The sequence below is a fragment of the Rattus norvegicus genome, chromosome 1 (genome assembly GCF_036323735.1).
Source record: "Rattus norvegicus strain BN/NHsdMcwi chromosome 1, GRCr8, whole genome shotgun sequence".
NCBI classification, from domain to species: domain Eukaryota; kingdom Metazoa; phylum Chordata; class Mammalia; order Rodentia; family Muridae; genus Rattus; species Rattus norvegicus.
In genome coordinates, this window is record NC_086019.1 from 18,838,500 (window position 1) to 18,865,872 (window position 27,373).

Sequence of the window (27,373 nt, forward strand, 5' to 3'; positions counted from 1 at the left end):
GGGGCCCAGATTTGAACTTCTCTAAACAAAGTGAAGGCAGGAGGTGCTGACTGAACTCTTAATTTCCAATGGTAAAGAAATGACCTATATTTGTGTATATTTTATAGAGAAAGCAATATCCTTGTTTTCCCGTTCACGTGGGGAACAGGCAAAGGTTAAAGAGAGGTGAAGGTACAATCACAGCCTTCTGAGGACAAGAGAGGGTAACGTCATTTCCCCATGTCCACTCTCAGTGGTTTCCTTATGATATCACTGCCATGATCCATACATGAGCAACTTATGTGAAAAAGTACCTCACCAGGAAGACTCAGCCCGTCCTCCAGAGCTCCTGTTCCTACAGACGAAAAATCCCCGTCTCCATTCAGTCAACTTTTACAGACTCTCACATTGATTCTTACACCCAGCATGAGGTTGCAATACAGGGTTAAGAAGTCATATTCCAGAAGACACACAGCAAACAGAGCATTCAACCCCTGACCAGATTTCCATTCACTGTTATCAGACTATCATCAAAAACTACTAGCGTTAGCATTCCTGTGTGTGTGTGTGTGTGTGTGTGTGTGTGTGTGTGTGTGTGTGTTCCTAAAGACCAGAGAGGCTTCCTCTAGTCTAAAAGTAATGCAATCTAAGATTTGAGATAGTCTCCCTTCACTGCCTCACTGTGTCCCATCACTACCCAAAGGCAGGAAAATGGAAAGAGAATATCCTACAAGAGTTTAGTGTGTAGATCAGGAACAATCCTTTAAACACCAGAAGCTGAAAAAACTGGCTTTACAATTGCAATTTTATGCTATAACTGTGTTCATATATTTTGCCCAGGGAATCGGCTTACATCCATCTCTATAAATTTATGTATTTGGTGTATAAACATTTTAACATAATAATAATTCTTTATCATAATAGAGAAACAGCACGGTCTAGTGCTTTGTGTGCAGAATACCCTATCCAGCTGTCTACCTCACGGGGCTCCTGTAAAGATTAATTAGCAGATACATTTAGGAAAAACTACGAATGCTTTTACAAAAAAGAAGAGAGTGTGTGTGCGTGTGTAGAGATGCCTTGGGTTTATTATGCTGCAACTTGTGAGATTAAGAAGGGACAGGCACTCATACCCTGATGAGAACTAACAGAAGAATGGGTGTTGGGATCAGGGTGAATATGACAGTTCCTGAAAGATTAGACAAACAAAATAGGGAGACTATGAATAGCTTAGTTCCTACAAATATGACAAAGGCTGGTGCTACCTTCTCGAAGCAGAACGGCAAGCCTTTCTGGCATGAAGGGTTAAAGCAGGACATGCTTCCCATAGGCAACCATCCTGACTCTCATGGAGGGAGATTTCTGCCAGGACTCAGCTTGCTGTTGACTTCCCTTGGCCCACATCTCACTCCATATCTACCCTGGCACTCTGAGCGCTCATGTCCTTCACACACCATTTCCCCCAGGGGTGCCCAATCAATTTAAAAATTGACAAGGTGACACAAAGACATGCCAGAGAAGGCCTGAATGGAGCCTGAGCCAGTGAGCGAATAAGAGTGATTCTGACTGAGGAGCCAAACTTGATCAGGAAAGCTAAGAAATAATTACTCCCTTCGCCTTCAGACAAATCGATTCACAATTGGGAGGCCACACACATGCTAGTTCTACCTTTTCTGTGCCTCAAAGTGAACGGGAACTTTATTTTAAAAGAGGGGCCTTATAATACACATACCTTTTAATAGACATAATTATTTGACAAGCATAAATTCTAAACATCAGCTAGTGAATGAAATCACCTTCAATGTTGTGGTCCCAAAAAGAATATTAGTCAACTATCATGTTCAAACAAAGGAAAACACAGTAAACATAACACACACACACACACACACACACACACACACACACACACACACACATTTCCCTGCATATATTCAATTTTACCCCTTCTTTCCCTCTCTTCCTTTCTCTAGATTTGATAACTACTGGCTACCTACAGCTCTTTACCATCTGAATACATTCAGTCTTTTATATCTTCCCAACAGTCATTTCAAAACAAATATTAACTTCTACCTAAATTGAACTTCAGTAAATCATTGAAAATGACCATATCTAATTTTTTAAGCACCTTTTAAGAGGTACTTACAAGGTCTCTTCCAGTGTCACCAGAGAAATTCCTAACAACTCAAAAGCCATCCTCCTTTTCCTCCTCCTCCTCTTCCTCCTCTTCTTCTTCCTCTTCCTCTTCTTCCTCTTCCTCCTCTTCCTCTTCCTCCTCCTCCTCCTTTCCCTCCTCCTCCTCCCCAGCCATGCACTCATCAGCCTTTCCAACCTTTCCCATTCAGACATCCTAAACCAGTTCTATAAGATGAATAGACTATAGATATTGAGTAATCTGTGTTTTAAGAAAAAAGAAACAAAAGACGAAAACAAATCGTCTACCTGCTACGTTTGGCCTTGCTTGTTCGCTTGTTTCAAATACGCACTCCTTTAAAGGTGTTGAGTGAGGGATTAATTGTTACACCTTGTGAACCACACTTCCAAAGGTTATATCACACTTCACCAGAGTTTCCAAGGACAAAGCACAGTGACCTACTTTACAGAAATCTGCATGGTATTTAAGGAAAGATCTACTTAAGTCTGGCACTAAAACCTCTGTGGTGACCAACAGCTCCATGATTGGACATAAGACTCACTCAACAAGGGAGACAGTGGAAGGATAGAGGAAAGCTAGGAACTATGCAGCATTAGTGAACTCAAGAGTTGTCATAGGAGAGTTTAAGACCACTTGTTTACTAAACCAGCATAACCCCTAAAATATCTACAAGTATTTGTCCTAAACCCCACAGGTAAGTGAGGTCTTCAGGTCTCGTCACAGAAACTTCTCTTTGCAACAGATATCAGCATGGAAAAACACAACCAATCAAAGTGCAGCGTCATGGATATGAGTCCTGCAGGATGTACAGCCACAAAACAATCCGACAGCTGAAGCTCAGGGAACCGGACAGAAGGGAGAGCCGGATATCATAAGAGAAGCAGAGACTTGATGTGAAGTTGTGTCTCCTACCAAGAACAGAAGTTACATTGGTAAAATCTTACCGACATGACCACCCAAACCTGAGGTTAACAATAATGACACCAATGACCAGGTCAAACTCAATTGAGAAAAGCCTACCAGCTCTGAACCCTACACAAAGAACTTTAATCAACCAGGGAAGGCTGAAAACAGGAGGGGTGGCCTTCTCCAGAGAAGAACACACCAGTTGTTTGTCCAATGCCAAATGGTCAGCCCTGAAAACATATATCCAAGTACCATTATAAGATTGAACAGGCCGGGCTGGAGAGATGGCTCAGTGGTTAAGAGCACTGACTGCTCTTCCAGAGGTCCTGAGTTCAATTCCCAGCAACCACATGGTGGCTCACAACCATCTGTAAAGAGATCTGATGCCCTCTTCTGGTGTGTCTGAAGATAGCTACAGTGTACTTATATATAATAAATGAATAAATCTTAAAAAAAATGAACAGGCCATATTTAGGAGATATATAGGTTTACATGTATATGTATATATTCAATAACAATTAGTGACAAAAGGGAGTCTGGAGTTAGTGGTACATACCTCTAATCACAGCACTTGGGGGCAGAGACTGGCAGATCTCTAAGGGTTCAAGGCCAGTCTACAGAGCTATTTCCAAGACAGCCATGACTATACAAAGAAACTCTGTCTCAGAAAAAAAGGGGAAGAGAGGGTATAATTTGAATACAAGTAGAAAAGATGTGTGGAAGAGTTTGGACAGAAAGGGGAAAGGGAGAAATGTTGTAATTAAATTATAATCTTAAAAATAAGTGAATAAAAATATACAATTTAAAGAAGGTCTCTCAAAGGCAAAAAGGAAAAAGACAAGTTTTAAGAGATGAACATTTTATTATGTCTATGAAGTCTTATGATAATGATTACTCACGGTACAGACAAAGTAGGTTAGAAACACTCTTTTCTCTTAGTACCTGGGAGTGTGGGCAGGACTGTATGTCTGACAGAGCATTAGGCTAGTATTGCTGGGAAAGATGCTGACTGCTACTTTATTGTATATTCATTGGCTCTTTTCAAGCTTTTGGAGCTCTTCATTTTCCCCTTCATATCAATGTACCTCAAGAGAGACTACGTAGCACATCCAACACACACACAGAGACAATCAACGCATTAAATAATATGCTAAAAAACAGTTCATTGACAATGTTTTGAAGTTTATAGCATATGTTCTGAATACACCTTTATAAAAGTTAAACCAGTTTTCCCCCATCCAATACATGTTTAATTTTATAGAGAAAACTTTCCAGACAGTAAGTTCCGATGCGTATTTTAACGAATCTTGCCTAGATTCTTTAAGAACTGCCTAATTTAAAGAAGTACAGCGTGAAGAGAATAATGATTAATCAGCCGTATCGCTCATTACGAGCAGAATGAAGTTGTTGTCCTGTTTTCCAGTCTACTTTGATTTCCAATATCCTCTGATATACAGATGATGAAACCAAACCAATCAGAAAACTTAAAGGTGCAAACAACACTAAAGTAATCATCACTGGAGGAAAATAAACTTTCTTCTTAAAACCTTGATCATCCCTTGCTCTCGTGTATTGTAGTCTGTTAATAGTGAACACAGGGTTAACACATATTTAATGAACCTACCTACTATTTTTTTAGCATAGAACAGAGTTTATTCAGGGTATGGGGAGGGGAGTTGAGAGGGTAGTACAGACAAAGAAAGGCAGAGAGAGAGAGGGGGGGGGAGGAGGAGGAAGAGGAGGAGGAGGAGGAGGAGGAGGAGGAGGAGAGGCCTGCTATGAGCACTTGGAGGGGCTGGGGGGAGAGGGATGGGGAGAGGGAGGAAGGGGCTAGAGGACAAAACAAGAAGGCAGGAGCAAACCTTAAATTTTAAATTGAAAGTGTCAGATTCCCTGCCTGCCCTCACGTCCTCAAACCCAGCACATCTTCTGCCTTCTCAACAGCACACAGTGCCTTCTCTCACACTTCTGAATTCCGGATCTCAAGATCTTTCCCTTCCCGTTCCCAAACGCACTCATGAACACCATGGCTGTACCCTGCTCCTCCAAGGCTTTTGAGTCATCCGCATTACAGTGGTCATGAACACGCACGCTAAGTGGACTATGCAGCTTCTAGTAGAAATTGACTAAAGTGCTTCTGAATAGTAAGGCTTTCAGAGCTACATTTTAAAGAACTCAAGAAAATCTATGCACACTTGTAAGCTATTATGAAGTGAGCTAACCGGAAATCCTTGCTCACCTTGAATTTTGAAGAGCAGTGTCTACTTCAAGGTAGAGAAATCTCCGGCTACATTACCTTAGGAACACATTCCAATCACCATTCCCACTCCATCAAACACAACTCATTCTCTTGAAGGGAATAAGTCACAAATCGAACTTGTCAAAATCCATGTCCAGTCTAAGTGCAAAACTATTAAAATAGAAGCCTGATTTAAATAGTTTAAGTGGCCGAAAAATCGAATTATCAGAACAATGCATTTGATTTTTCTATTATTGTCCAATCAATGGAATGACATTAAACACCTTTTTAAACTCATGTTTTTTAAGAGAGCAGTTGATCCTGTGAGAACCTTCTTTTTAAATAAGGCACCGGAAGGCTTTCATGAGATAGAGTTGAGCTCCTGTCCCTCCTGTGCCTTCAGCTTCCCACTAAAGAGCCAAGCTCAGAAAATGCGAGCCTCTGTCACAGTAATATATTTCATGTGAACAAAGTAAGTTCTAAAAGCTTATATGAGGTCCCTTTATCAAAGCGATCTCTGGTTAAACATGACAGAAATTGTTAGGTGTTTAATACTGCTATAATTCATGGGCAATTTCAAGGATGTGTCCAACATTATTAATCCCATGTTTTGTTTTCCACACATTATATAACAATGAACTATCTTCATGCTGCATAAATGTCACATTGCAAAATAATAGCACTATGTTTAACAACCGCAAGACAATATTAGTAAAAGACGTTTGATTTGTGAGGCAGAGGCAACCTCAGAGAGAACAGTTCCATTTTATGATTTTCATGATTGAAGAATAGCCCGCTCAACATACTGGTAAACGTTGGAGAATAAGGAGCCCCATGTTACCCTTTATCCGATGTTCCGTCTAGTATAGAACGATATGCTGATAGCTAGCTCCCCGTTGTTAATGCACACTTTTCTCTGAAATGACACTACCTCACAGGGCAGATCTGTGTTCCATACGGTTCTTAAAAATATTCCTATGTTTTCATTAAAACTACTCTGTCCTCTTCAGGGTCTGGGTAGCTCTCAGCCAAAGTCACAGAATGTATGTAACTACACGTGGGAAGAAAGTCGATTACTGTATTTTCAACATAGATGATTCTAGAGCAGCCATTCAAAGTGTGGTCCCTGACCAGTCAAATCAACAGCCACTGGAATTATGCTAGAAATGTGGATTTTTGAATCATTTCCTATCCCGTTCGGTGAGATCGTGGAAACGGACCTGAGGTCTAAGTTTATCAAAACCTTGAGGTGTTCTGGTGGCCTGCTCCAACTTGGAAAGCCATGATATAGCAATTAGGGGAACAAGAGCCACGCCAGAGACCTGCAGAGTGTTTAAAATATGCTTCTCAAGAGCAACCTAATGGTTAAGCTCTTGAAATCTCTAGCAAAATGGATCCATGATTATATTCTTATTAGTGTACAAATCATATATCAAAATAATCTAATCACTGGAGAAAATATATTGATTTAAAACACGTAGTACAGTAAGGAAGAAATTGGGGGTACAATAAGAAAAGCAATGCAGAAAATAAGAAGTCATAGTAGATACTACTCCCTGAATCCATACAGTGTATCAGACATCCAAATAGGCATTTGACAAACTTTCCTTTGGCGGTTGAACTTACACAAAAAATCAAATTTACAAATAAGGAAAATCAAAATAGAAGCTCAGCGAAACGGGCAGATTAATGTCTCCAAAGGAAAGAGCAACAGACCAACCAGAGGACTTCAGAAGGGTGTTACACAAGGGGAACTCAGGTTGGTAGTAGGCTGAATTAAAAACAGGACTTCAACAAGTCCCTGGATTGGCCACAGTATAGGGTCATGTGGTGCAATGTCATAGTAAACCTCTTTAAATTCTAAGCGGTTGGAAATTTTTCTTGAAATGTGAGAACACATATTTGTTCTTAATGTTTCTAGAAGGGACACACTCTTGCCAACACTGCGACTGTGGACTAGTGACCCATACCTCTACTGTGACATTCAACTACCAACCAATGGTGATTTCTTACATTATAAGAGGAAACTAATACAGAATAGAGTGCAGCCAAAATCACAATATTACTGAGGGCTTGGTTATAATCAGACCTCAGCTGTACAAAATCCTTTTCCAACAGAGTCGTGCTGTTTTCCCATCACTGTTTGTGGTTATCTGGTAGCATATGGACTTTATGACACATCGATCTCTTTCAAGTTGCTCTGGTCACAGTCGCTCTCCTGGAAATACATGCCTTTGCCCAACTAGGCCAGAATACAGCAGTCCTTGGCCCATATTCAACTTGCACATGTATGTCTTCAAGGTTGGCATGTGCTTTAACAGTGTTATCTATTTTTCCGGCTTGGCTATTTATTTTCTTGCGATTGGCCTAGTTACGTGTATATAATATCAATAAGAAGCCAAAGACATTTGTTTTATTACAAACGCGTGGTGAATTTTTCTGACACAATAACAACAACTCCCTAACCACGTAGGGTTGAGCAAGAAAGTCGGTGGCTTTTAAATCTCAATATGGAGGAAAGACAAGACAAAAGTATATCCTGCTGATAGAAAGAAAAAAGATAAGTGTAGGAAATTCTTATTTAGATATATTTATTTTTATATTTATTATTTTATATATATATATATATATATCCTATTTAGATATATTTAGATAAAGATCTCAGGCTACCAATCAGAAGTTGAAGAAAGAGGGTATTTGAATTTACTGAGTTGATTAGTCAACTATCCAAGAGAAAAATTATTATATCATAAAGACTTACCAAAAAAAAGTTGAGGAAAAAGAAAAAAAGAAAAAATTCACATCCACCACAGAAAAAAACAAGTATGTATCAGCAAGTTCTGATGTTGCTGTGTAGTTTCTGATTATAAGCGATACATTCCTCAAGGGACTTGTGCCACATATTCGAAACATGCACCATCAAGTTTATTTTGAAAAATGAACACATACATTTTAAGAGAAGAATGTAGAAAATGCTAGCATAGGGTAATTAGAATGTTATAGTTTATTCTTCTTTAAGTGTATTTATTTTATGTGTATAAATGTTTGGTATGCACGTATTTCTATATACCATTTGCATGCTTGGTGCCCACAGAGGTTGAAATGGGGGTATCCAGTCCTCCGTAAGAATAACAAGTGCTCTTAACCACTAAGCTATACTTCTAACCTGTTTTTCAAGTTTTTGAGTTGAACTTGGGTGTATGGGTATGTACGCATGTGAACACATATTCACAGAAGTCACTCACTCCTTCTATAATGTGGGCCTCAGGCAGGGGAAAAAAAAAAACAGGTCACCAGGCTTCACTGCACCATGTCCTTAGAATACAGACCCCGAATGATTTTAAGACATAGGTAAGAACAAACCCGTTGACATTTCTGATATTCCAAGTGCAACTTCTGCAACACTAACAAGTCAGTGTGCGAACAAATACAAACACATCTCTTCTTCTGAAAACATTTCTACCTCCAAGATCTAAATGCGAAGAAGCATCATTTCCCAAACATCATTCAGAATTGTGTGAATTTATAGCTGCTATTTTCTCTATCCGGCCCTGAAATTCTGCCTTCTTTCAAAACTCAGAATGCAACATCCATTAAGGACCCAGCAAATTTGCACTCTGCATTCTTCCTCCTTTGTGCTTCCTCCAAGAAAGACGGGCTTTACCTTTGAATCCTGATGTAAATATTTACTGCTTTGTCTGCATACAAAACAGAAAAATACATCCATCTTTAAAGAAATAAAAATGTCCTCCTGGGCACTTACTAAATACTTAGTAAAATGCTGAGGGGGTCAATACAAAACTAATGGTCACTAACCTTACAACAGACTCTAGCTAAAATTTCGGTTTGCTCATTATGAAATAATAAAATTTTAATTAACCAAGTGAAAATTAAAGATGATAATCCATGTAAAAATGTTTGTACAGAATAAGTGGCGTTAATTTGTTCCTGCTGCTATATCCAAGTAACAGAGGATGGTTTACATGGAAGACATTTATTTCTTTCAATTCTGGAGGAAAAAAAGTTAAAGATCACAGGGCTGGAAAGTTTGGGTGTTAGACAAAAGCTGTATTCTGCTTCTAAGATGATACTGTGTCTACAGTCTCAAAAATAATGAATAGTGCCTTCCAGTAGCGGAAGGAAAGGAGGAAGTTAGATTCTTTTACAAGGAACAGGAGGAGGAGAAACCGTGCCTTAAACCCTTCTTTTATCACCACCTCACCAATACCTAGTTTTGGACAGGAAACATTCCAACCATATGAATAAGTATCTTACCTTACAGATCTTAATAAACTATTATTGATATCATACCATACTACAAACACCACTCAAATGCATTTGACAACTTTAAAATATTAAATTTTATTATAGCAACAAATATATTTGAAAAAGAGAAAATAGTAACAATTACGATATGGCTGCTGAGAGCTTGACATCGCTTTATTTCTAACCTTACAATGGTGCCAAGAACATCATTTCTACGTGTCTATTGTGAGTTACACAGAAGCCTTCTCTCAAAGCAGTTTGTGCTCCGCTTTTATTGATATAGTCGTAAAAGAATTCGCTTGCTTCTCTCACTTTTCTCAATGGAGTGAATTCAGAAACAGATATGCTGCCGGAGGACTATTCTTCTCTTGCTATTTAAATTACTAAGCTGAGGGATCTTCCTGAATTTCAGACTCTAGCCTCCTGCTTCTCTGTAATTAGTAAATAATGCAAAGTGTCCACCAGCATTTTACACATTTATTTTTATTTTTATCAAATCAGTTGATCACGCTAAGTTGGAGACACAGAGTATTTGCAGCTAATGTGAAATATATGTACCAGAGCCAAAATGTTTTATAAATTAGCAATCTACTAACAATATTGTTGTGCTCTGTCCCTCAACCAATATGCCATCTAGACACAGGTCCTTGACTCCTTTGATAGGACCAAATATAAACCCCATCTCATGAAACGGGACTTAGAGTGGTCCAGAACCGATGGGTTACACCTATACCATACATGCCTCTAATGCGCCAGTGTACGTATCTTGCTAGGACAGCTCTTACAGCTTTCTTTCCAGTGTCAGTTGTACCTACAGTCCTAGGCCGTACTCTATAGTTTGAACTCAGAATGTCTGGTACTAGAGGCCAGAACATTAAAAAAAAAAAATCCATGTAATGCTGTGCACAGGGAGAAGCACTGAACTAGTGTGAAAGTTAGGATCTGTATCATAAAGGACCACATGGTAGTTATTCCCAGAAAGAACTATGGCTGCCATCAAAGCTCCTGCAGGGCTCATTAATGATTAGCGCTTCAGTGCAGTATAGAGATGAAAGGGCCCCCAATTCCAGAGTTGTATTTTCTTGGGCATCTTTAGCCCCCTTAACAGCCATTTACTGTCTTCCTCTCAGGAGACCTCAAGTTTTTGTAACCGCCTAGCTAATCATTTGCACTGTGTAAAAAGAACCCTTCCCAACTACACAGAGTTGGTTAAGAATAAATCCTTAGCAGTGCCTTTGCTGAAACCTGCTGTGATGCTTCTCCCAAAGTATTTGGAAAGTACCCTGATTTATGGATATTTTGATGTTTACGCATGGTTGGCCTTCATGGATTCCCGTGCATTATGTATCCATTATCCTGCAGAGGCCTAGTCCAGAGTGGATAAGGATTTTAATAAGCTACACAATAATCATCCTGTGATGGGTATGAAAATGGATGTAAATCTTTTTACTTTAGCTTGGATACGATGTCATAAATTACTGTGATAATGGCCTATCCTAAAGGACTGAGGTAACAGAGAGACTCACGGAAGTAAACACTGGACGTCTAATTGTCAGAGGCAAGGATGGTCATCTCATGCTCGCTCTCCTCAGGCTGGAAGAAGAGCCAATGTGCTCGCAGTATTTACCTCAGATCGGCATTTACAAAACTGAGGGGACTTTCTCTACAAGTTAAAAAAATGTATTTATAATTTATGTGAATTAATGTTACTCAGAATGAAGGAACAAAAAGCCTGCAAACATAATATGTTTGTGTTGAGCCTTTTTTTTTCTGGACTTCTTATGCACTGGCATGCTATAAACAGTTATAAATTTGCATGTACTCTAACACCGTAGTTGCCTTGTCTTTAGAGAAATGAGGGTAATTAAGAAAAGATAGTATTTGGATTATATGCCTAGCCCCAGATATACTGGCATTTGAGCACAATACAAAGAAAATGTCTGGTTTCAACATCTAAAACAATTGACATAAATAAATGTTACATTTCAAAATATAGACTGGTATGCAATGTTCTTTTTTCTTTTTTTTAAGATTACATTCAGAGAACAAGGGTATCTGTGCATTTTATTTTTTAATTATATAATATGCATCTCTTTGTCCATCAAATATTTCCCAATAATTTGGCATAGAAGGCCCTGTTTTGAGAACTGAGAATATGCCACTGAAAAAAAGATCCAGTAACACGAAAGTTTGGAGAACTCTGAACGAAAGTTTTGAGAACTAAGAAGGTGCCACGGAATAAAGAAACAAGTATAATGTGGGCAGGAGCGGGGCCTGCAGGGGACAGACGGTCCGTTGTGTTTTCAGTTAAGACTCACTGGTAATAACAGTTCTGGAAAGAAAGTACAGCCCTGTGCCAAGCACACACAAGTCAGCCTCTATCTACAAGTTAAGATGGTAATTTAAGGAAATATATGTGTGTGTACTCATAGTCTGAGGGCGACTATATACCTTGAAAGCTGACGGGGAGAGAGGTTGTTAATGGTCTGTGGAAGCTTCGCTGTGAAGATACGGGAGAAAGATATTGGAGTAGAAGCATGTTTTCAAGGAAACCGTCAGGTAGGGTAAGAGCTGGGCAAAAAGGTTCTAATGCTTGGGAGCCTGCTGTCCTGGCATTGGAAAGAATCTTATTTTATATTCCTCTAAGAGATAACATAAGCCAGTCTTGCCCTGAAGTTTTTCCCTATTATCCAGCAGTTTGCTAAATCACCTCTAGACAGCCAAAGCCAGCCTGAGGCCTGTTCTTACATATCCTGTGATCCACACAGCACTGTTTTCTACATGTTTAGAAGGCTGTGGTTTAACGAGAAGAAATGAATAATATTTTACAACACCTAAAATATATAAAATAGACTTTGGGTATTCACAAATAAGGGCCTATTGCCACATAGCCATTCTTATTCCTGGGGCTACTGATAAATTAGCTCTCTTTAATACACTTTCCACATAGGGCCCCGTTTTACTCCAGAAATGTTTATATGAACCCAGGTATACAACGATGTAAGATAGGTTTAGAAGTAACGTTTACTCATTACAAGTAAGGTGTCCATACTCATTCTTTGTGAGACAAAACATTTAAACATTGCAAAGACAAGAGCAAATGTGCACCCTAGGAATGCACACGTGCCTGGTTATTTATACCTAAAGAATTAAATTTCTGCTGATTGAGACTCGATGTTATAGGACGCAGAACTGGCCCTGTGGTTGGCAGAGTTGAATGGCAGAGTTTGACTTTGTAACAGTGATGCTGAGAGTTCCACGCCTCATAAATACTGAGTACAACATTGCAGAAGTGTGTTAACAGCCACTTCGGAAATTGTTGAAAATTATGCCTTCTTACCCTTAAGCTAACTTGCCGAATAACTGTCAGCTCCCTTCTCCTCTGTCTGCAAACTATTTTTGACAAGAACTGACTTTCCTCAGCCTACACTCCGACGGATCTCTTCTTCTAGTCTCCTCCATGTATGTGGACAGAACTACAGTAGGGCTTTCCCAAACCAATGAGACCACACCAGCGCTGAAACTGACTCTCTTTCCTCACAAGACCTTCTGAACTCAGCCTCTCTTTCCTGTACACTCCACTCTACCCCTAAACACACCTGGACATTCTCCTGACACTTGGGTTTGCTTTTAGAACCTTAGGTTTCTATCAGTCTAAAAACGGTGACCTTGGTGTGGGATTAGGTGTATGAAGATGTGCCTACTGTTGAGGACCAGGACTGAGAACAAATACTTTTAGTAGATTAACCCTTTACAATTCTCATCAGTGTTCTTCTCTGTGTTATCTCTGTACAGAACTCAGTTTTTAAGGATTGGTATGGAACCATATCAACACACAGTACTCTGTTAAAACCATGCATTCTCCAAATAGGTATTAACAGTCCCTCTGATAGAGTGAATGGCCCGTATTGATGCATGTGGAGGTGGGCTTGTCCACACGTGTATACCTGGAGGTCAGAGGTCAACAACACTGGGTATTTTCCTTTGGAATCCTCTACCTTATTTATTGTGACAATGAACTTAAAAGTTTACTGTTTTGAATAGATTAGATCCTCAGGATGGGCCCAGGATATGCCTCCCCCTGAGGTTACGGACTCCTGGGTAACAAAACACAGGCCCTCACCCTTATAGCAGAAGCACAGTAACAACTGGGACTGGGAAAGTTCTGGATCCAACTGTGTTCAACACCAAGGAGAGTATGAAAAGAGCAGCACTAAGAATCGGCCAGCACTAAGACACGCTGCTCAAGCTGTTTTTCCTTTGAGAGACGATAAGATGTTCTTTAAAATACCTGGGGTGTTTTTGCCTAGAATTTAAAGAGCATGAGATTTCCATTATGATTGTAGTTCCAAGGGCTGATTATCTCCATTACAACACCCATTTAATAATTACTTGAAGTCTAGAGACAACGGGAACCACAGAGAAGTTTATCTTAAGAAGACAAAGGCTTCACTATAGTTAGGTGGGAGGGGGCAGCCCTGGAGGACACTAATTACCACAGAACACAGTGTGCAGTTCTGAGCAGGAACGCTGCCCGGCGGTGTGTTGATACTTTCTGCGGTGTACTCAGTAGAAATGAGAGTACAGCCCTAGGTGCTTCTCCACTCCTCACTGATAAACTACTGAGGATGAAGTGTGTCTTCACAGTCGGGCCAAGTCACACAGAGGCTGAAACGGGGAGAGCAGCTCACGTCACTGACCCTGGATGCATCGCAGAGAGAAAGCAGACCTGCATCAAAGAGGCTTTGGAACTTATTTATGTCCCCATGCTTTGCAAGTCACAGAGGACAGGTAACTCCAGTGTATGCAATGGAAACATTCTTTCTCTTTAAACTAGAGAGCAGAAAAGTCGTTTGATTGTAAAATACACCAAACAGCCAGGTTTTCTAAGAGACAGTTGAACAGAAGACAATTCCTCGCTTGTTTAGCCTCTGTACTCATAGTCCTTGTTCTCAATGGGTCTCTGACAGCGGGACTGAGGAAGAAGGATCAGCAAAGCCTTCCGGTTAAAGTTTGTAACCCTGTAAATGGGGGTGAGGGTACTTCTCCCCTATTAAGAAAAAGCAGGGGTTGGGGATTTAGCTCAGTGGTAGAGCGCTTGCCTAGGAAGCGCAAGGTCCTGGGTTCGGTCCCCAGCTCCGAAAAAAAGAACCAAAAAAAAAGAGCAAACAGAGCTAATTGGTTTCAAGAATTGACAAGAATGTTAACTTTCTCTCTGTGTCTTCTAAGATATCAACTTGGTGAAAGTCTCAAAAGAAACTTAAACGTAAGTTTGAAAACACACTGAGTTTTGTGGCTGCATGTTTTTTAGATTCTAGAAGGACTACCCTTTAGAAGCTATCCTTTGGATAATCTTAGCCATTTGAATGTAGATCACTTAATGTTTGAAATGAAGTTAAGTAACGGGCAAGTTGGAGACAGGGTTTCCCTTTTAATTTTTAAAAAAGAATCAAAACAAAAAACAAAAACAAACCAAAAGTTTTCCTATTTTGCATGAATTGCCAAACAACGATGTATTTTCCAGAGCAGGGAAGACCAATAAGCAGTTAGGAATGCTTACACTGAAATCCTGAAGACCTGATTGAATTCCCAGTATAGATGGGAAGAAAGCCAGGCCCATTCCTATAAAGATAAATGGATCGCCGGCCAGAGAACATGTACTTAAAGACAAGATTATGGTTCTATGAGAGACTCTGTCTCATGACGGAAGGGGAGAGGGCAATCAAGAGAGAGAGAAGATATTTCATGTCCTACTCTGACCTCCACATCTGTGTGCACAGATAGGGACGTATGTGCATGCACCACTCACATGTATCAAACACATACCCCACAACACACAGAGAGCATGTTGGTGTTTTACCTACACGGAAGGACTTCCACATGTGTGCAGAGCATGCAGGGGACAGAAGACGGCAGCAGATTCCTTGGAGTTAGTGTTACCGACGATTAGCTGCCATGTGGGGGCTTGGAACAAAAACAAAAAGTGTTCTGAGGTGCTAGACCCTCTCTCCTAGGAAGGTCTCTCTGAAGAGACCTGTCTCATTCTTTCACTACAAACCAGTCAACGTGGTGCTGGAAAGGCCCATGGAATCTCATCAAGTCCATAAGACAGGCATTCTATCTACCATATTCCAGTATCCCCAGACCCATGTCTAAGACCCAGTTCTTCCTAGGAGGAGCACGATGCCCCTCGGGTCTAGGTGTTCAGTGGATTGGAGTCTCCCAAACCAACAGTAAAAGCAAGAAGAGGTTGGAAAGTACTGGAGCCTGGAGAAACCAAGTCAAGGCCATAAAGTGCAACTAGGTAAAGCAACAGCTACAGTCGGAGCACGGTGGGAGCATGGAGAAGAGTGAAGACCCTCTTTCAGCATCTGTTAAATGAAAGGTCACAAAAACCTCTCGGTGGCCCACAAAGAGAGAAGCTTTCCTCACAGTCAGCAATTAAAGAAGGTTTGTGGGGCTAGTTTACTTTTTAAGGTTCAAATGTCACTTTAATTTGTATTTCCAGACAATTTTCCCCATCTTGGTGTATTTTTTTAAATTTCTTCTATGCGAATTTCACTAGTAATTACCATTATGTTACGAAACTTGCCATTCTCAGAATGAGATCAACTCACTAATTCTAAGCAATATGATCACAAATAATGGTGTAAGACCCACTAAACCTTATTGTTTCAAGCTCTGGTTAATAGTGGCTGTTAGATGTTTAAAGAAATAGCAAAAAAAAAAAAAAAAAAAACCAAAAAAACTGGTCTCTGCCCCATAAACCAAAGTGGCGAAATCACACACAGTCAGTTAAATATTCAAAAGCATGAGCCAGTGAATGACTGGCTTGTCACCTGTTTCTGTTCTTTTCTCCTAAAGTCACTCTGTCTAGGTTTGGCAGAAACTCTGCCTTGCTCTATGTCACCAAGAGTGTCGAACTTTGACCTGAAGAACAGGGAAAGTGGGTCTAAGCCTCTTTCAGTCTGATTTCCAGGAACACGAAGGTAGCTGATAAATATCTATGGTTTCATTGCGTGCTGGGACTTGTCAGGAAGGCTTCCATGATGTAAGAGCATTGTTTCTGCAACATGAGCTCCCCCGAACCTGAGTGGGACCGAAGGCTGAAAGTCAATTCTGAGCCTAACCTCTTGGCACCACAGCCCAGGGAAATGAAGTTAGTCCAGCGAGGGCTGAGAAACAGCAGTTAGCGTAGCTCCATCCGCTCTCTGCTTGCTAGATTCTATTTTAAAAAAGAAGAGGAAGCTTGACCAAGGCAGACTCGAATTACAAACTCATTTAAAATTGCTGTCCCTTACAGTTCAGGGCCAAGGCTGAGTAACTCAAAAAGCTCCAAACTGAGCCACAAATGGCAATAAGAAAAGCAGAAAAGACCTTTCACTGTATCATAAAGGCCATACACTGTCGATTCTCAGAGGCTAGTGCCTCTGCAAAATGGAACTCTCCACATGAACCAAGAGCTCCCTGCTGCCAATCAACAGGGCACTCCTGGTTTCGGGGCAAGTGAATGCCACTTGCTAACCGGGATGCATTAAATCCAGCGAGTCCGTTTGGGAACAGAATCCACCTCCATTTCTGGGGCTGGCTGGGAAGCAGTGTGCCCTTTTCTAGCACACGGGAACTTGGTTGGCAGAGGAGACACAGAATTGTCCCTCTTGGAGCCAGTGGTACACAAAGCGAGCAAAAGATTAGAAACCACCCAGGTGTGGAAGATTAAGGACTTAACAGACAGATGGAGCCTAAGCGCCTCATCTGGGCATGCTCTATCTTCTGTAATAAGGAAAGGTCCCCCAGTGGTCCCAGCAGAAAGAAGAAGCTGAAATAAACCAAATTTAGCACTTCCAGTGACAAAGGAAGACTTCTTAAACGAACCACACTGGAATACGAGAAGTCTGTCTGATGGAGTCCAATTGCCTTCCTAAAAAAAAAAATAAATCACTAACTACCTAACAGAAGACAGCAGAAGATGATGGGTTCCAAACCCACCACATCCAGGCCAGCATCCAAAGGTGTTGGCTATTTATCAGGACCTCAAGTGTCGCACAACAACACCTAGGTCTAGAGAGTCACAGTGGAAGCCTCAGGGAGAGGCCTTCAGACTCCAAAGGGGATGAAATGGTTTAAGTACTACGGGGCTGGCTGGGGACATCTCTGGCGTAGAGAACACCCCTACGAGCAGAGTTAAATAGAAGAGCAACCCAAGGTAAAGGACAGAGAAAGCTAACACAAAGAAGGCAGGCTTTATCTGGCTTTATTTACTCTGTGGGCCTAAGCGAAGTGTCACTGCTTTCTAGAACAGCGGCTCTGAAGTACATGTTTGAATAGCAGTGTGTGCCTGAAGTGTGTCTGCTGACGTAGGCTAAACTCACTTTGATCTGCTGAACTCAGCCCCAAGAGGATCTTCAAAGCATCACTGTTATCACAGGGTCCTGATGACAAGCCCCAATTCAGAATCAACACAGACACGTCTCCAGACCTGGATTTGGAAACCCTTACCGACAGTGTCCAGAGGAATCAGCATGAGGCCCTCACCCCTCCCATTTCAAAGTCATCTCCTTGAGCCCCATCTGTGCGGCTGCCCACCCACAGGATGCTCATTCTGACTTCTCTCCATACCTTCTCTGTTTGTGTATTTTCTGTCCGAGCCCTGTTGAATATTAAGGAGGTCATAGCATCCCAATGCGTACTTCTGACAAGGAAACAAAATCCAGTTCATCAGAGTGTACAGCTATATTCACCTTGCCTCATCTACTCCACTCTTGAGTAGAGAATCCATACAAACCATTCAGCACGTCAAAAGGCATATTACCAGATGACAATAAAAAATAAATTTTTAGAAAAATTGTATGAGCATTAACTGACTCTGGTTCTAGCACTGAACTGTAATCAGTGTGGTTTCCGGCACTTGTCCTGCACACAACTTTGTTTACCAACAATTAACCAGGGATCTATAGATGAGGGATCAATTGCTGAACTATTGCCCCTGAGGAAGTGGCAATCGTAGTTTTCATCTATGTACGTATTGGTGAGTCAATCAGGATCCAGTGGACAATTTTCAAACCAAAATGAGACCAACTGTCCCAGTGGAACTCAATAGATGACAAAAGGAAACAAGAGAAACATGTAGGAAAGGGAAGGAGATCAGGTGACGGGTTGAGAGAGGTATAAGAGAACGTGAGGATGAGCCTGATCAAAACATATTACATACATGTATAACATTGTCGAAGAACAAATTGACAAAAAGTTAATTAACAAATCAAGGCATGTCAGAAGGAAACATAAAGAAGTAAAATAACCAAAAGTTGATAACCAAATTATCTGGAGAAGAAACAAAGCAACTTGAGCATAGCAAGGGATAGAAGTAAGCAAAATGACAAAAAGTAAGAGTAATAAACTTGGGAGGCAGAGGCAAGTCGAACTCTGAGAGTTCAAGGCCAGCCTGGTCTGCACAGAAGAGCCAGAGCTACATAGTGAGATCCCATCTCAAAAATAAAGAAAGAAAGAGAGAAAGAAAGAAAGAAAGAAAGAAAGAAAGAAAGAAAGAAAGAAAGAAAGAAAGAAAGAAAGAAAGATAAAATAAAAAATAAATATAAATAAAAGTAACAATGAGAGAATGGAGATTAAAATTTTAATTCAAAGGAAATACTGAAATGCCTGAGAAGCTTCATATCAGAGAAGTACCACCCAGGAAAATAACCAATATATAGCTGAGTTTAAGGTGATTAAGAAATGGTTACCATGGGGGCTGGAGAGATGGCTCAGGGGTTAAGAGCACTGACTGCTCTTCCAGAGGTTCTGAGTTCAAATCCCAGCAACCACATGTGGCTCACACCCATCTGTGATGGGATCTGATGCCCTCTTCTGGTGTGTCTGAGGACAGCAACAGTGTACCCACATACATGAAATAAATAGATAAATCTTTAAAAAAGTAAGGAGGGGGGAATTAAGCTTTAGACAAAAGTCTAGTTAGATTTAATTTTGTTTTCCCTTTGCAAAACCAGCACTTCCTTCAAACACGTCCTGCAAATCAAAATAAGAAATACCAGTCTTTGAAGATGGCAGCATACAAAGCAGACATTCAATTGCTTTGTACTGGAAATCGAAAATCACAGACTCATATGAGTTAACTATTGAGTATTAGCCCAGACAACTGCTGAAAGGGGAATTAATTTGAAGTTGATGTACAGGCTTTTCATCTACAGTATGGAGCTGAACTAATAAAGTAGAAGCAGTGTCAGAAACACCGCTAAGCTGATGAGAAGGAAACGAGTTTCGCGCTTCTGTATCTGCCCGTGTTATTTTACGTTGCTGTGTAAAGACTGTCTCAACCAAATGAGGGCTAAATAATCAATAAAAACATGAGCAAAACAAAGCATGGAGCCTCAAACCCAGCCAACCAGACTAAAAGTGCAAGAATTTGAGCAAGCCACCCATGTGCTACTCTTCTACACTCCTAGGAATCCTGTTCTCCCCGAGGGACAAGTTCATAGGGCAAGGAGAGTCATATATTGAAAAACGCCTGGCTCTCCTTAATGCTCATTATTTTTCAACCAGTTACTTAAGAGGAATTGAATTAATCTCATGGCAAGAGTTGTCAGAACAGTTAGTGGCTTCCTGTGTCGTCTAAGGTGTCATAACAGCTCCTCAGGCTCTCCTCAGGCTCTGAGGAGAAGGTAGAGCCTTATGCAAACAATTATCTTGTGGTTAAATGTAGAGCACTGGTTCATTTGTCTATGTTTGTTTACATGAGCTCACATTCATCAACGAATCAATACCGAGTCTAACATCAAAGGAGAGGAGACATTCTGTAATAAAAGCAAATTGCCCCGGGAAGCAGGGAGAAGTCACACTCAGAAGTTTTAGAGAAACAATGACTCTAATACAAGGGGAGGCTTTTCATCCTCATTTGGACTACTTTAAACGCAGCGGAAGGCAAGGGCAGAAGTGAAAAGACAGATCGGCAAAGATCCATTTTGATAACAATCGAAGAAAACTGATAAAAGAATGGCTGTCCATATAAAAATGAGCCACAGTGACCAGGCTGAGATATCACAGCTGCCATTACTAAAAGAAGCCTATGTACATGGTTATATTCAATAGTTACTGAGAGGGGTAAAGTCCAAACTTTTAGCAGCCAGGCGAAATAACTAACGAGGGCAAAGTGGAATTTTAGTCCTCCGTTAACCAATCAGAAGCCTGCTCCGCATAGGAAGGTAAGATACATGTACTCTACATTTTCTGAAATGGTTAAATAAAGATGATACATGTCTAATCTCAGACAACACTCTGTACATGGAAGGCAGAATCCTCTTCCCTTCCTTTCTTTCTGCGAGCAAGTCACCCATATACAGTCATGCATCCTGAAAGGGATATGCTACATGTCATTTTAGGAAGCAAAATGCTCATCTATGAGCAATTTAAACAATAGTTATTGCTATTATTACATATTATTATATATTATTATATATTGTTATGACTTTGCCCCTTCCATACTCTTGCTGCAGTGCTAGGCTGGTCAATCATTTTCTTCTTCAGAAAAAGGCCCTAGTAACAACCTTCCTCCTCCTTCCCCCATCTCCCTCTTCTGACTCACCACCCGGAGTATTATCATTTGCCTACCCTTACCTACGAAAAGAATGGGAAATGCCAATGAAGTGAGAAGTCCTTCCAGTGTGAGAGAAGCTGACAGTGACAAGCAAACAGACAAAACGGCATCTAAACACATCTTGATATTCACAGCAAGTAGCCAAAGTTTGGACAATGTAACTTTATAATATATTTCTAAGGTGGGACCTGCGTAGACAAATAAGGACTAGGAAAATTTGGAGATCTAAGAAATAGAGGAGACGTTTAACACCCCTAGACCTCGAAAGGATGGTTAGCAGCAGCTCCTGGTCCAGAGTCCGCCCTCTTTCACACATCCCATCTTTCAGAGACTACCTATTCATGTCTGTGCTTACCTGACTTAGCTCGGAGCTCTGCTATCTGGAGTATAGCTCATGTGAGTACAACTCTAAAAGGGAGACAGAGCCAGGGTCTAGAGCTTATGTTCTTCTATCCTTTCCAAAGCAACAGAAAGAAAAGGTGCAGAAAATGGACTGCACTATGTCTGTGCTGGCCTCTCCTGGGAAGACACTTGCTAGATCGTTGCAATTCAGTCCCAGGCCAGGGCCCTGTAGTGTTCACCACACATCATTTCTGAGATTAATGATGTGTACCGCGCTAATAGAAAGCAACAGATTAAGTCTCCACTAAGAGTTTTGCAGGTTAGGTATGTCATCTCTCTGCCTCATTTAGTAACAGCCTTGCTGTTCAGAGGGAAATGAGCTTAATGCCGAAGCAGAACTCCCTTCATGCGCGCATGTCTAGTCTGGCTTCCAAAGTGAGGATTATTACTCCGATTATTACTCTTTACTTTGCGGATCTTTAGCTTTACATTAGTAACTGGTGATTATATTTCTAAAGGACTTTGTGTGAGCCTTTCTGTTTGCTATGTATTTGGCAATCAGCTTGAGTCTACAGCACCACCTTCAAGCCTAAAACATGCCACAGCAAATTCCTACCATGACATAAAATAAACGGAAGTATGAGAAATTCTATCAGGATGCTGGGCTGAAAAGAATTACTGTACTGAAGACAGACACACACAAGCTTCTTATATAGTCCTGGGCTACTATGAGGATTGGCAAAATAGAAAATATACACCTGCTTTCTCCATTCAACAATGGTAGTGTGTACTCAATGCATTCTTCTGCTTAAAGTGGCTACAATGCAAACACAATCCGTCATTCTTTTGTAGCGAGCATTTCACAAGTGGGACCAGCCATGAAGCGCAAGGGTGTGCAGAACGAGCAGATTTCTATATAAACTATGTTTAAAACAATATTAAAGAATGAAACATCAAACCATGAAACCCAGTGCATTGCTTTTGTGGTACAGTTTCACCTGAAGATTCCTTGCAAGTCAAATATTTGGGGATCTCGTCAAATCATTTGCTGATTTAGACAATCCTGTTAGTACATTTTTTTTCTCAAGGAAAAAGGTTTCCATTTTGACATTTTTTCCTAAAGTTATTTTTTTCAAATATAAAAAGAAGTTCTGAAATCTTGATCAATTACGTGAAAAGGCTTGGGTATTCTTCTTCCTTCCTTCCTTCCTTTCTCCTTCCTTCCATCCATCTTTATTAAGATTCAAACTATAGCCCAGGCTGCCCTTGAATTTAGAGGGCAATCCTCACGTACCTGGTTCCCGAACACTAGACTAACCTCCAAGAGCTACCAAGCCCAATTTGAGGAGGTTAGATCTGAGAAAACAAATCATTTAAGCTATAAATAGGAAGGCAAGTCTAGAAAGTGTTTCTGGATCACAATGAGGTAGTCCTTTTCTTACAGAAGAATAGAAATCCATCCTCCAAATTTTTCAGCAAGAAATCTCACAACTGAACTCTAATAACCAGTCCTGGAATAGAGACGATCACCAGCCATGTCACCTATCAAAATACTGCACAGGTGCAAACGGTTACCTGTATGACTAAAACAATTAAAACACCAATCAAGGAAATCATGTACAGTTGAGAACATGACTGAAACCAACTGTTACTCTAGTTTTACGTCCAAAACATCAAAAACAAAACAAAAAAACAAAAACAAACAAACAAACATGGCTTTCCTATCAGAGTGAAAAGGAACATTTTTTTTTCGGTACAGGAATGATGTAAGGCACTAGCACCTAATGAACTGCCCTGAGCTTTCGGCATATGCACAACCTCAAAATGAGAGTCGCGCCTTTCATCAGAACCATAGCACGGGTGACCAGGAAACTAGAAAATTCAACACAGGGAAAACACAAGTAAGAAAGGCTTCCTTTATTTTGTAATTAATAAGTAAAAACCATAAAGAAAGGGCTTCCTTTTGAAATACTTGAATGAAATAACCTTGGTACTGGATATTGTGGAATACGCTTGAACATAAATACACTCTGTTATCTCTACAATAAACCGTGAAGAGGTAGGTCTTCTAAAACGTTTAAATCTCAACGTGTAACGCAAGCTCTGAGTTCTTACAAAAAGATGGTGTATTGTAGTCTGAGTGACTGAGTATGTCTTCAAGCCGGAATATGGGCTTCTCTCTTAAACCAAGGAAACTCAGTCACGAGAACCCTGAACTGGCAATATGTCCTGAACACAACTCATTATATCCTCCCATCATAATCAGACCGAGTATTCCAAGAAAAATCATCCAAAGGTTCTTATGGACCACCTGCCCTGTTTCTCTGCTTATTTTAAGTATCCCATTTAGTTAAGGAAAAGAATAGTCAAATGACCCCACTAAAGACCATATATTTCACAAAATTCTAACTCCTGTTTATTTCCCAAATGGTATTCTCAAGAAATGAGTAAGCCAATCCAGTGAGAATATTGCAGTCTAACAGGAAAACAAAAAAACCTATTTCTTCCTGCAGAAAGACACAGACATATGTACATCAGAATAAGAAATAAGTAACCCTTTACCAAGCAGACAACAAATTGTCGGGCTGAACTACCGTTTTCTATGCATGAAAATATTTTCTATAGTTGAAGGTTCTGTGGCAACGTATTCAAACTCCTCAAGAAGAAAGAGTTGGAAACGCAAGGGAGGGACACTACTCCTGCAGAACCAGTATTATATTTTCTATATTATATATTATATAGAACCAGATCTATATTTTCGACATAGAGAGAGACCCAAGACAGGAAAGCACAAACCAGAAACTCTTAGTGGATTACCTGGTATTCATTAGGCCAAAAGGTGCTCACAGCCAGCTCAGCCCGAAGCCAATCACGACCAGTGAATCCAGTCACGTTCCAAATTGGATTAGCGAGAGGTCCTTTATTCACCCTAACCAGGATGTTCAAAGTGCCCGGGTTCAAGCCCTTCTGGCTGTACAACAGGTAGCTGAAATCAATACAGTGAGTGTCATTCTCCTTCATTGTAGGCAGCTGCAGGCGGGCTTTCTCTCCAGGATCATGATTTGAGGAGTCCACAACCATATAGGAACCTGAAAGGACATGAGAAAGAACGGGGCTAAGAATATTAACAAGCCAGGGGATCATACAACTATGAAAGGATACCGCTCTGTGAAAATATTAAATTTTAAAGTGTCTTCTGGGGTAGAGCCATGGAAAAACAACAGTGAAGACGGCATGTAGATCCGTTTCTTACTAACATCGCACAAACCAGACAAAAAAAATTGATTCATCTCCAGCGTGTGTTGTTAACCCTGATTTACAAGGTAGAAATACAAGGCACCACTTCTGACTTAGGGTCAGATGGTAGGAGTCGGATTCAGGCTCAAAACTCTCTCTAAAATTTCCCCAGTCCTACAAAAGAGCAAGCTTTTGGAAAATGAAGCAAGTCTGATGTGCGCAGAAAGTACATTCTTCTTCTGACTTCTCTGTCAACGAGAATGTAAAGCAAAGAAACGGGAGACTACAGGATGGGGAATCGCATCCAAGCTCAAATACTAATACTTTTGTTTATTTAACGCATATGTATTTTGCCATTTACTAAGTCCTGAAAACATCAAGTCTTGGCGTAAGAATACTTGGCAAAGCAATTGTAAGAGGTACTATTCAACTAGACTTTCTTTCTACACTTATAAAATTTTTATTTTATATGTGTGACATATGTGCATGAGAGAGACGGGGGTGGGGAATGTGTATGTGTACACCTGTATGGCAGGGCACATGGCTGAAGTCAGCAGGCACTTGAGAGAATTGGTATCCTTCTTCCAGTGTATGGGACCTAAGACTCAAACTCAGTTCTCACACTCTGTATCAATCTCTTACCTACTGAGCCATCTTGCTGGCAAACAACAGCATGCCATTAGGAGTCATACCACAGAGCTAACTTTTATATAAGATTTCTTATGCTGCACTTGGCCCTCTCTTCCCGAAATGCACAAGTATTCTTCTATATCCTACTCTGAAACATAATAAATTGTACCATGACATACAAAAAGCTCAATGACTACTTGTCTACCTGCCTCAATTAATCCAAAACCTGGTGTTCAAACAGACAAACAGACAGACAGACAAAAACACTTCAGAGAGGAAGGCTTCAACTACATAAGAAATCGAATTTCCAGTCTGGGCAATTGTCACTAGAGGGGACATTTGTGATCCCAAGCTTTTATGATAATTTTTTCTAGTACTTCAGTACAGTCAAGTACAGAATGCACATACGATATTAATAGTAATTCCTGTTATTGTTTACTTGTGTTTCTCAGTCATCATCTTCTCTCAATGCTGGGATAACTTTTTAGCCTGATTCTCACAGACTACATTAATAGAATAAAAAATCATCTGTGTATTTTTGGAAAATAACTTCCAAAATGAAAAAAAAAAAGGAAACAAAAAACAGAAATAGGATATCCTGGATACTAATCTAATTTACAGAAAAAAAAATGCTTTTATTCCTGGCTATTCTCACATTCTTAACATCAATACTTACCAAAATGTCTCTCCAATGTGCCAATCTGAATTAGACTAGTTTCTGGTCTTAACCATGACCAGGCCTGAGAGCCTAGAAAAGCTATATACAGCATTACTGGTCTATTTCTGCCTCCTGTTTCTCTACTGATGAGAGATTTTATAAGTAAATGGCATATTTAGTTCCACAAGTTTACCTGCTGACCACCAATTTTAAAATGTAGAGCTCAAAAGAATTATTAGCTTCCTAATAGTAATTTTCTTCAATCATAAAATAAAGTTTGGAGTAAAATATGCTCTGTGTCACATTTTAAAAGCGCGTTATATTTACCATTAAGACCATTTAGCAATTTTCAGCCATTTGCATTTTAAGCTACAACCATTTTCTTATTAAAGAAATGGAATGAACAAACACTAGTCATCATTAGCCCTTACCAAATTTGATCATTACAAAGACGAAAGTCATGAAATAAAAGCTTATCCTAACTATTTCAACATTTTACTGCCACTCAACACAGGTTAAATAATGAAGAAAATTAGTGCAGATAATTCTATTCTATGGAATGGTTGGGATAAATAGTCTTATTTACACAGAGCCCTACATGGCTCCCTTGGCTGAGTTCTGCACATTAATAATGCACTTACGGAGCAGCTCTGCAAAGGAGAAACAAGCAGGAACCACTGCAAGCCCTGTCTTCAGAATTGATAACAGTGGCAATTGACACAGCAGGTTCCCATGTAGCTGCAGCTGGGACACAGACTTCCCTCCATCAACTTAAATGTAGTCAGCACTATGTTCTTACCAACTTCAGAAGATTATTTCCGAAATATCTGAGAACAACTGGGTTTTACACATGTACATCCCTCACTCTGGATGTTAAAAACCAAACCTTATTGGCTGTTATTCTTGTTCCCTCAAATTTCAAGTAAGTGTACAGAAATGTTTGATGGAGGCTTAGCTATCTGAAGGCTTAATGATGATGTCAAGTCACGCATTTATACCTCCCTATATTTAACTCTTTGGTTGCTTGAACTAAAGGTTCTCCAATTCATCAAGGAAAAGTGCCTAAACTTAAGTGTTTGCATGAATTTTAGGCAACTTTATAGATAGCAATCTAGCAATAAGCAAAAGCTTGAAAGACATACACAGCTCCTAATGTGATAATTCAAAATAGATAACTGTATATTAAAAAAAAGTCACCTCCTGTAGCCAGGCAGGACTTCCAGTGGAGGAAAGGGGATATCAACCCACCCCAAAAAAACTTCAACCCCAAATTTGTCCGGCCTACAAGATATGCAAGGAGAAAGATGAAAGCAAAGACTGAGAGAATGGTCAACCAATGATTGGCCCAACTTGAGA

The 27,373-nt window shown here is 40.2% G+C and overlaps 1 protein-coding gene across 24 annotated transcripts in view; it reads right to left on the bottom strand.

The window, feature by feature from the left end:
• Positions 1-27,373, bottom strand: part of Ptprk (protein tyrosine phosphatase, receptor type, K) — a 499,207-nt gene that overhangs the window by 281,409 nt on the left and 190,425 nt on the right. For all 24 annotated transcript variants that reach the window (XM_063265927.1, XM_063265913.1, XM_063265905.1 and 21 more), the window contains exon 3: positions 24,310-24,581. In XM_063265927.1, the coding sequence (XP_063121997.1) occupies positions 24,310-24,581 (272 nt within the window). The remainder of the gene's footprint in view (positions 1-24,309; positions 24,582-27,373) is intronic.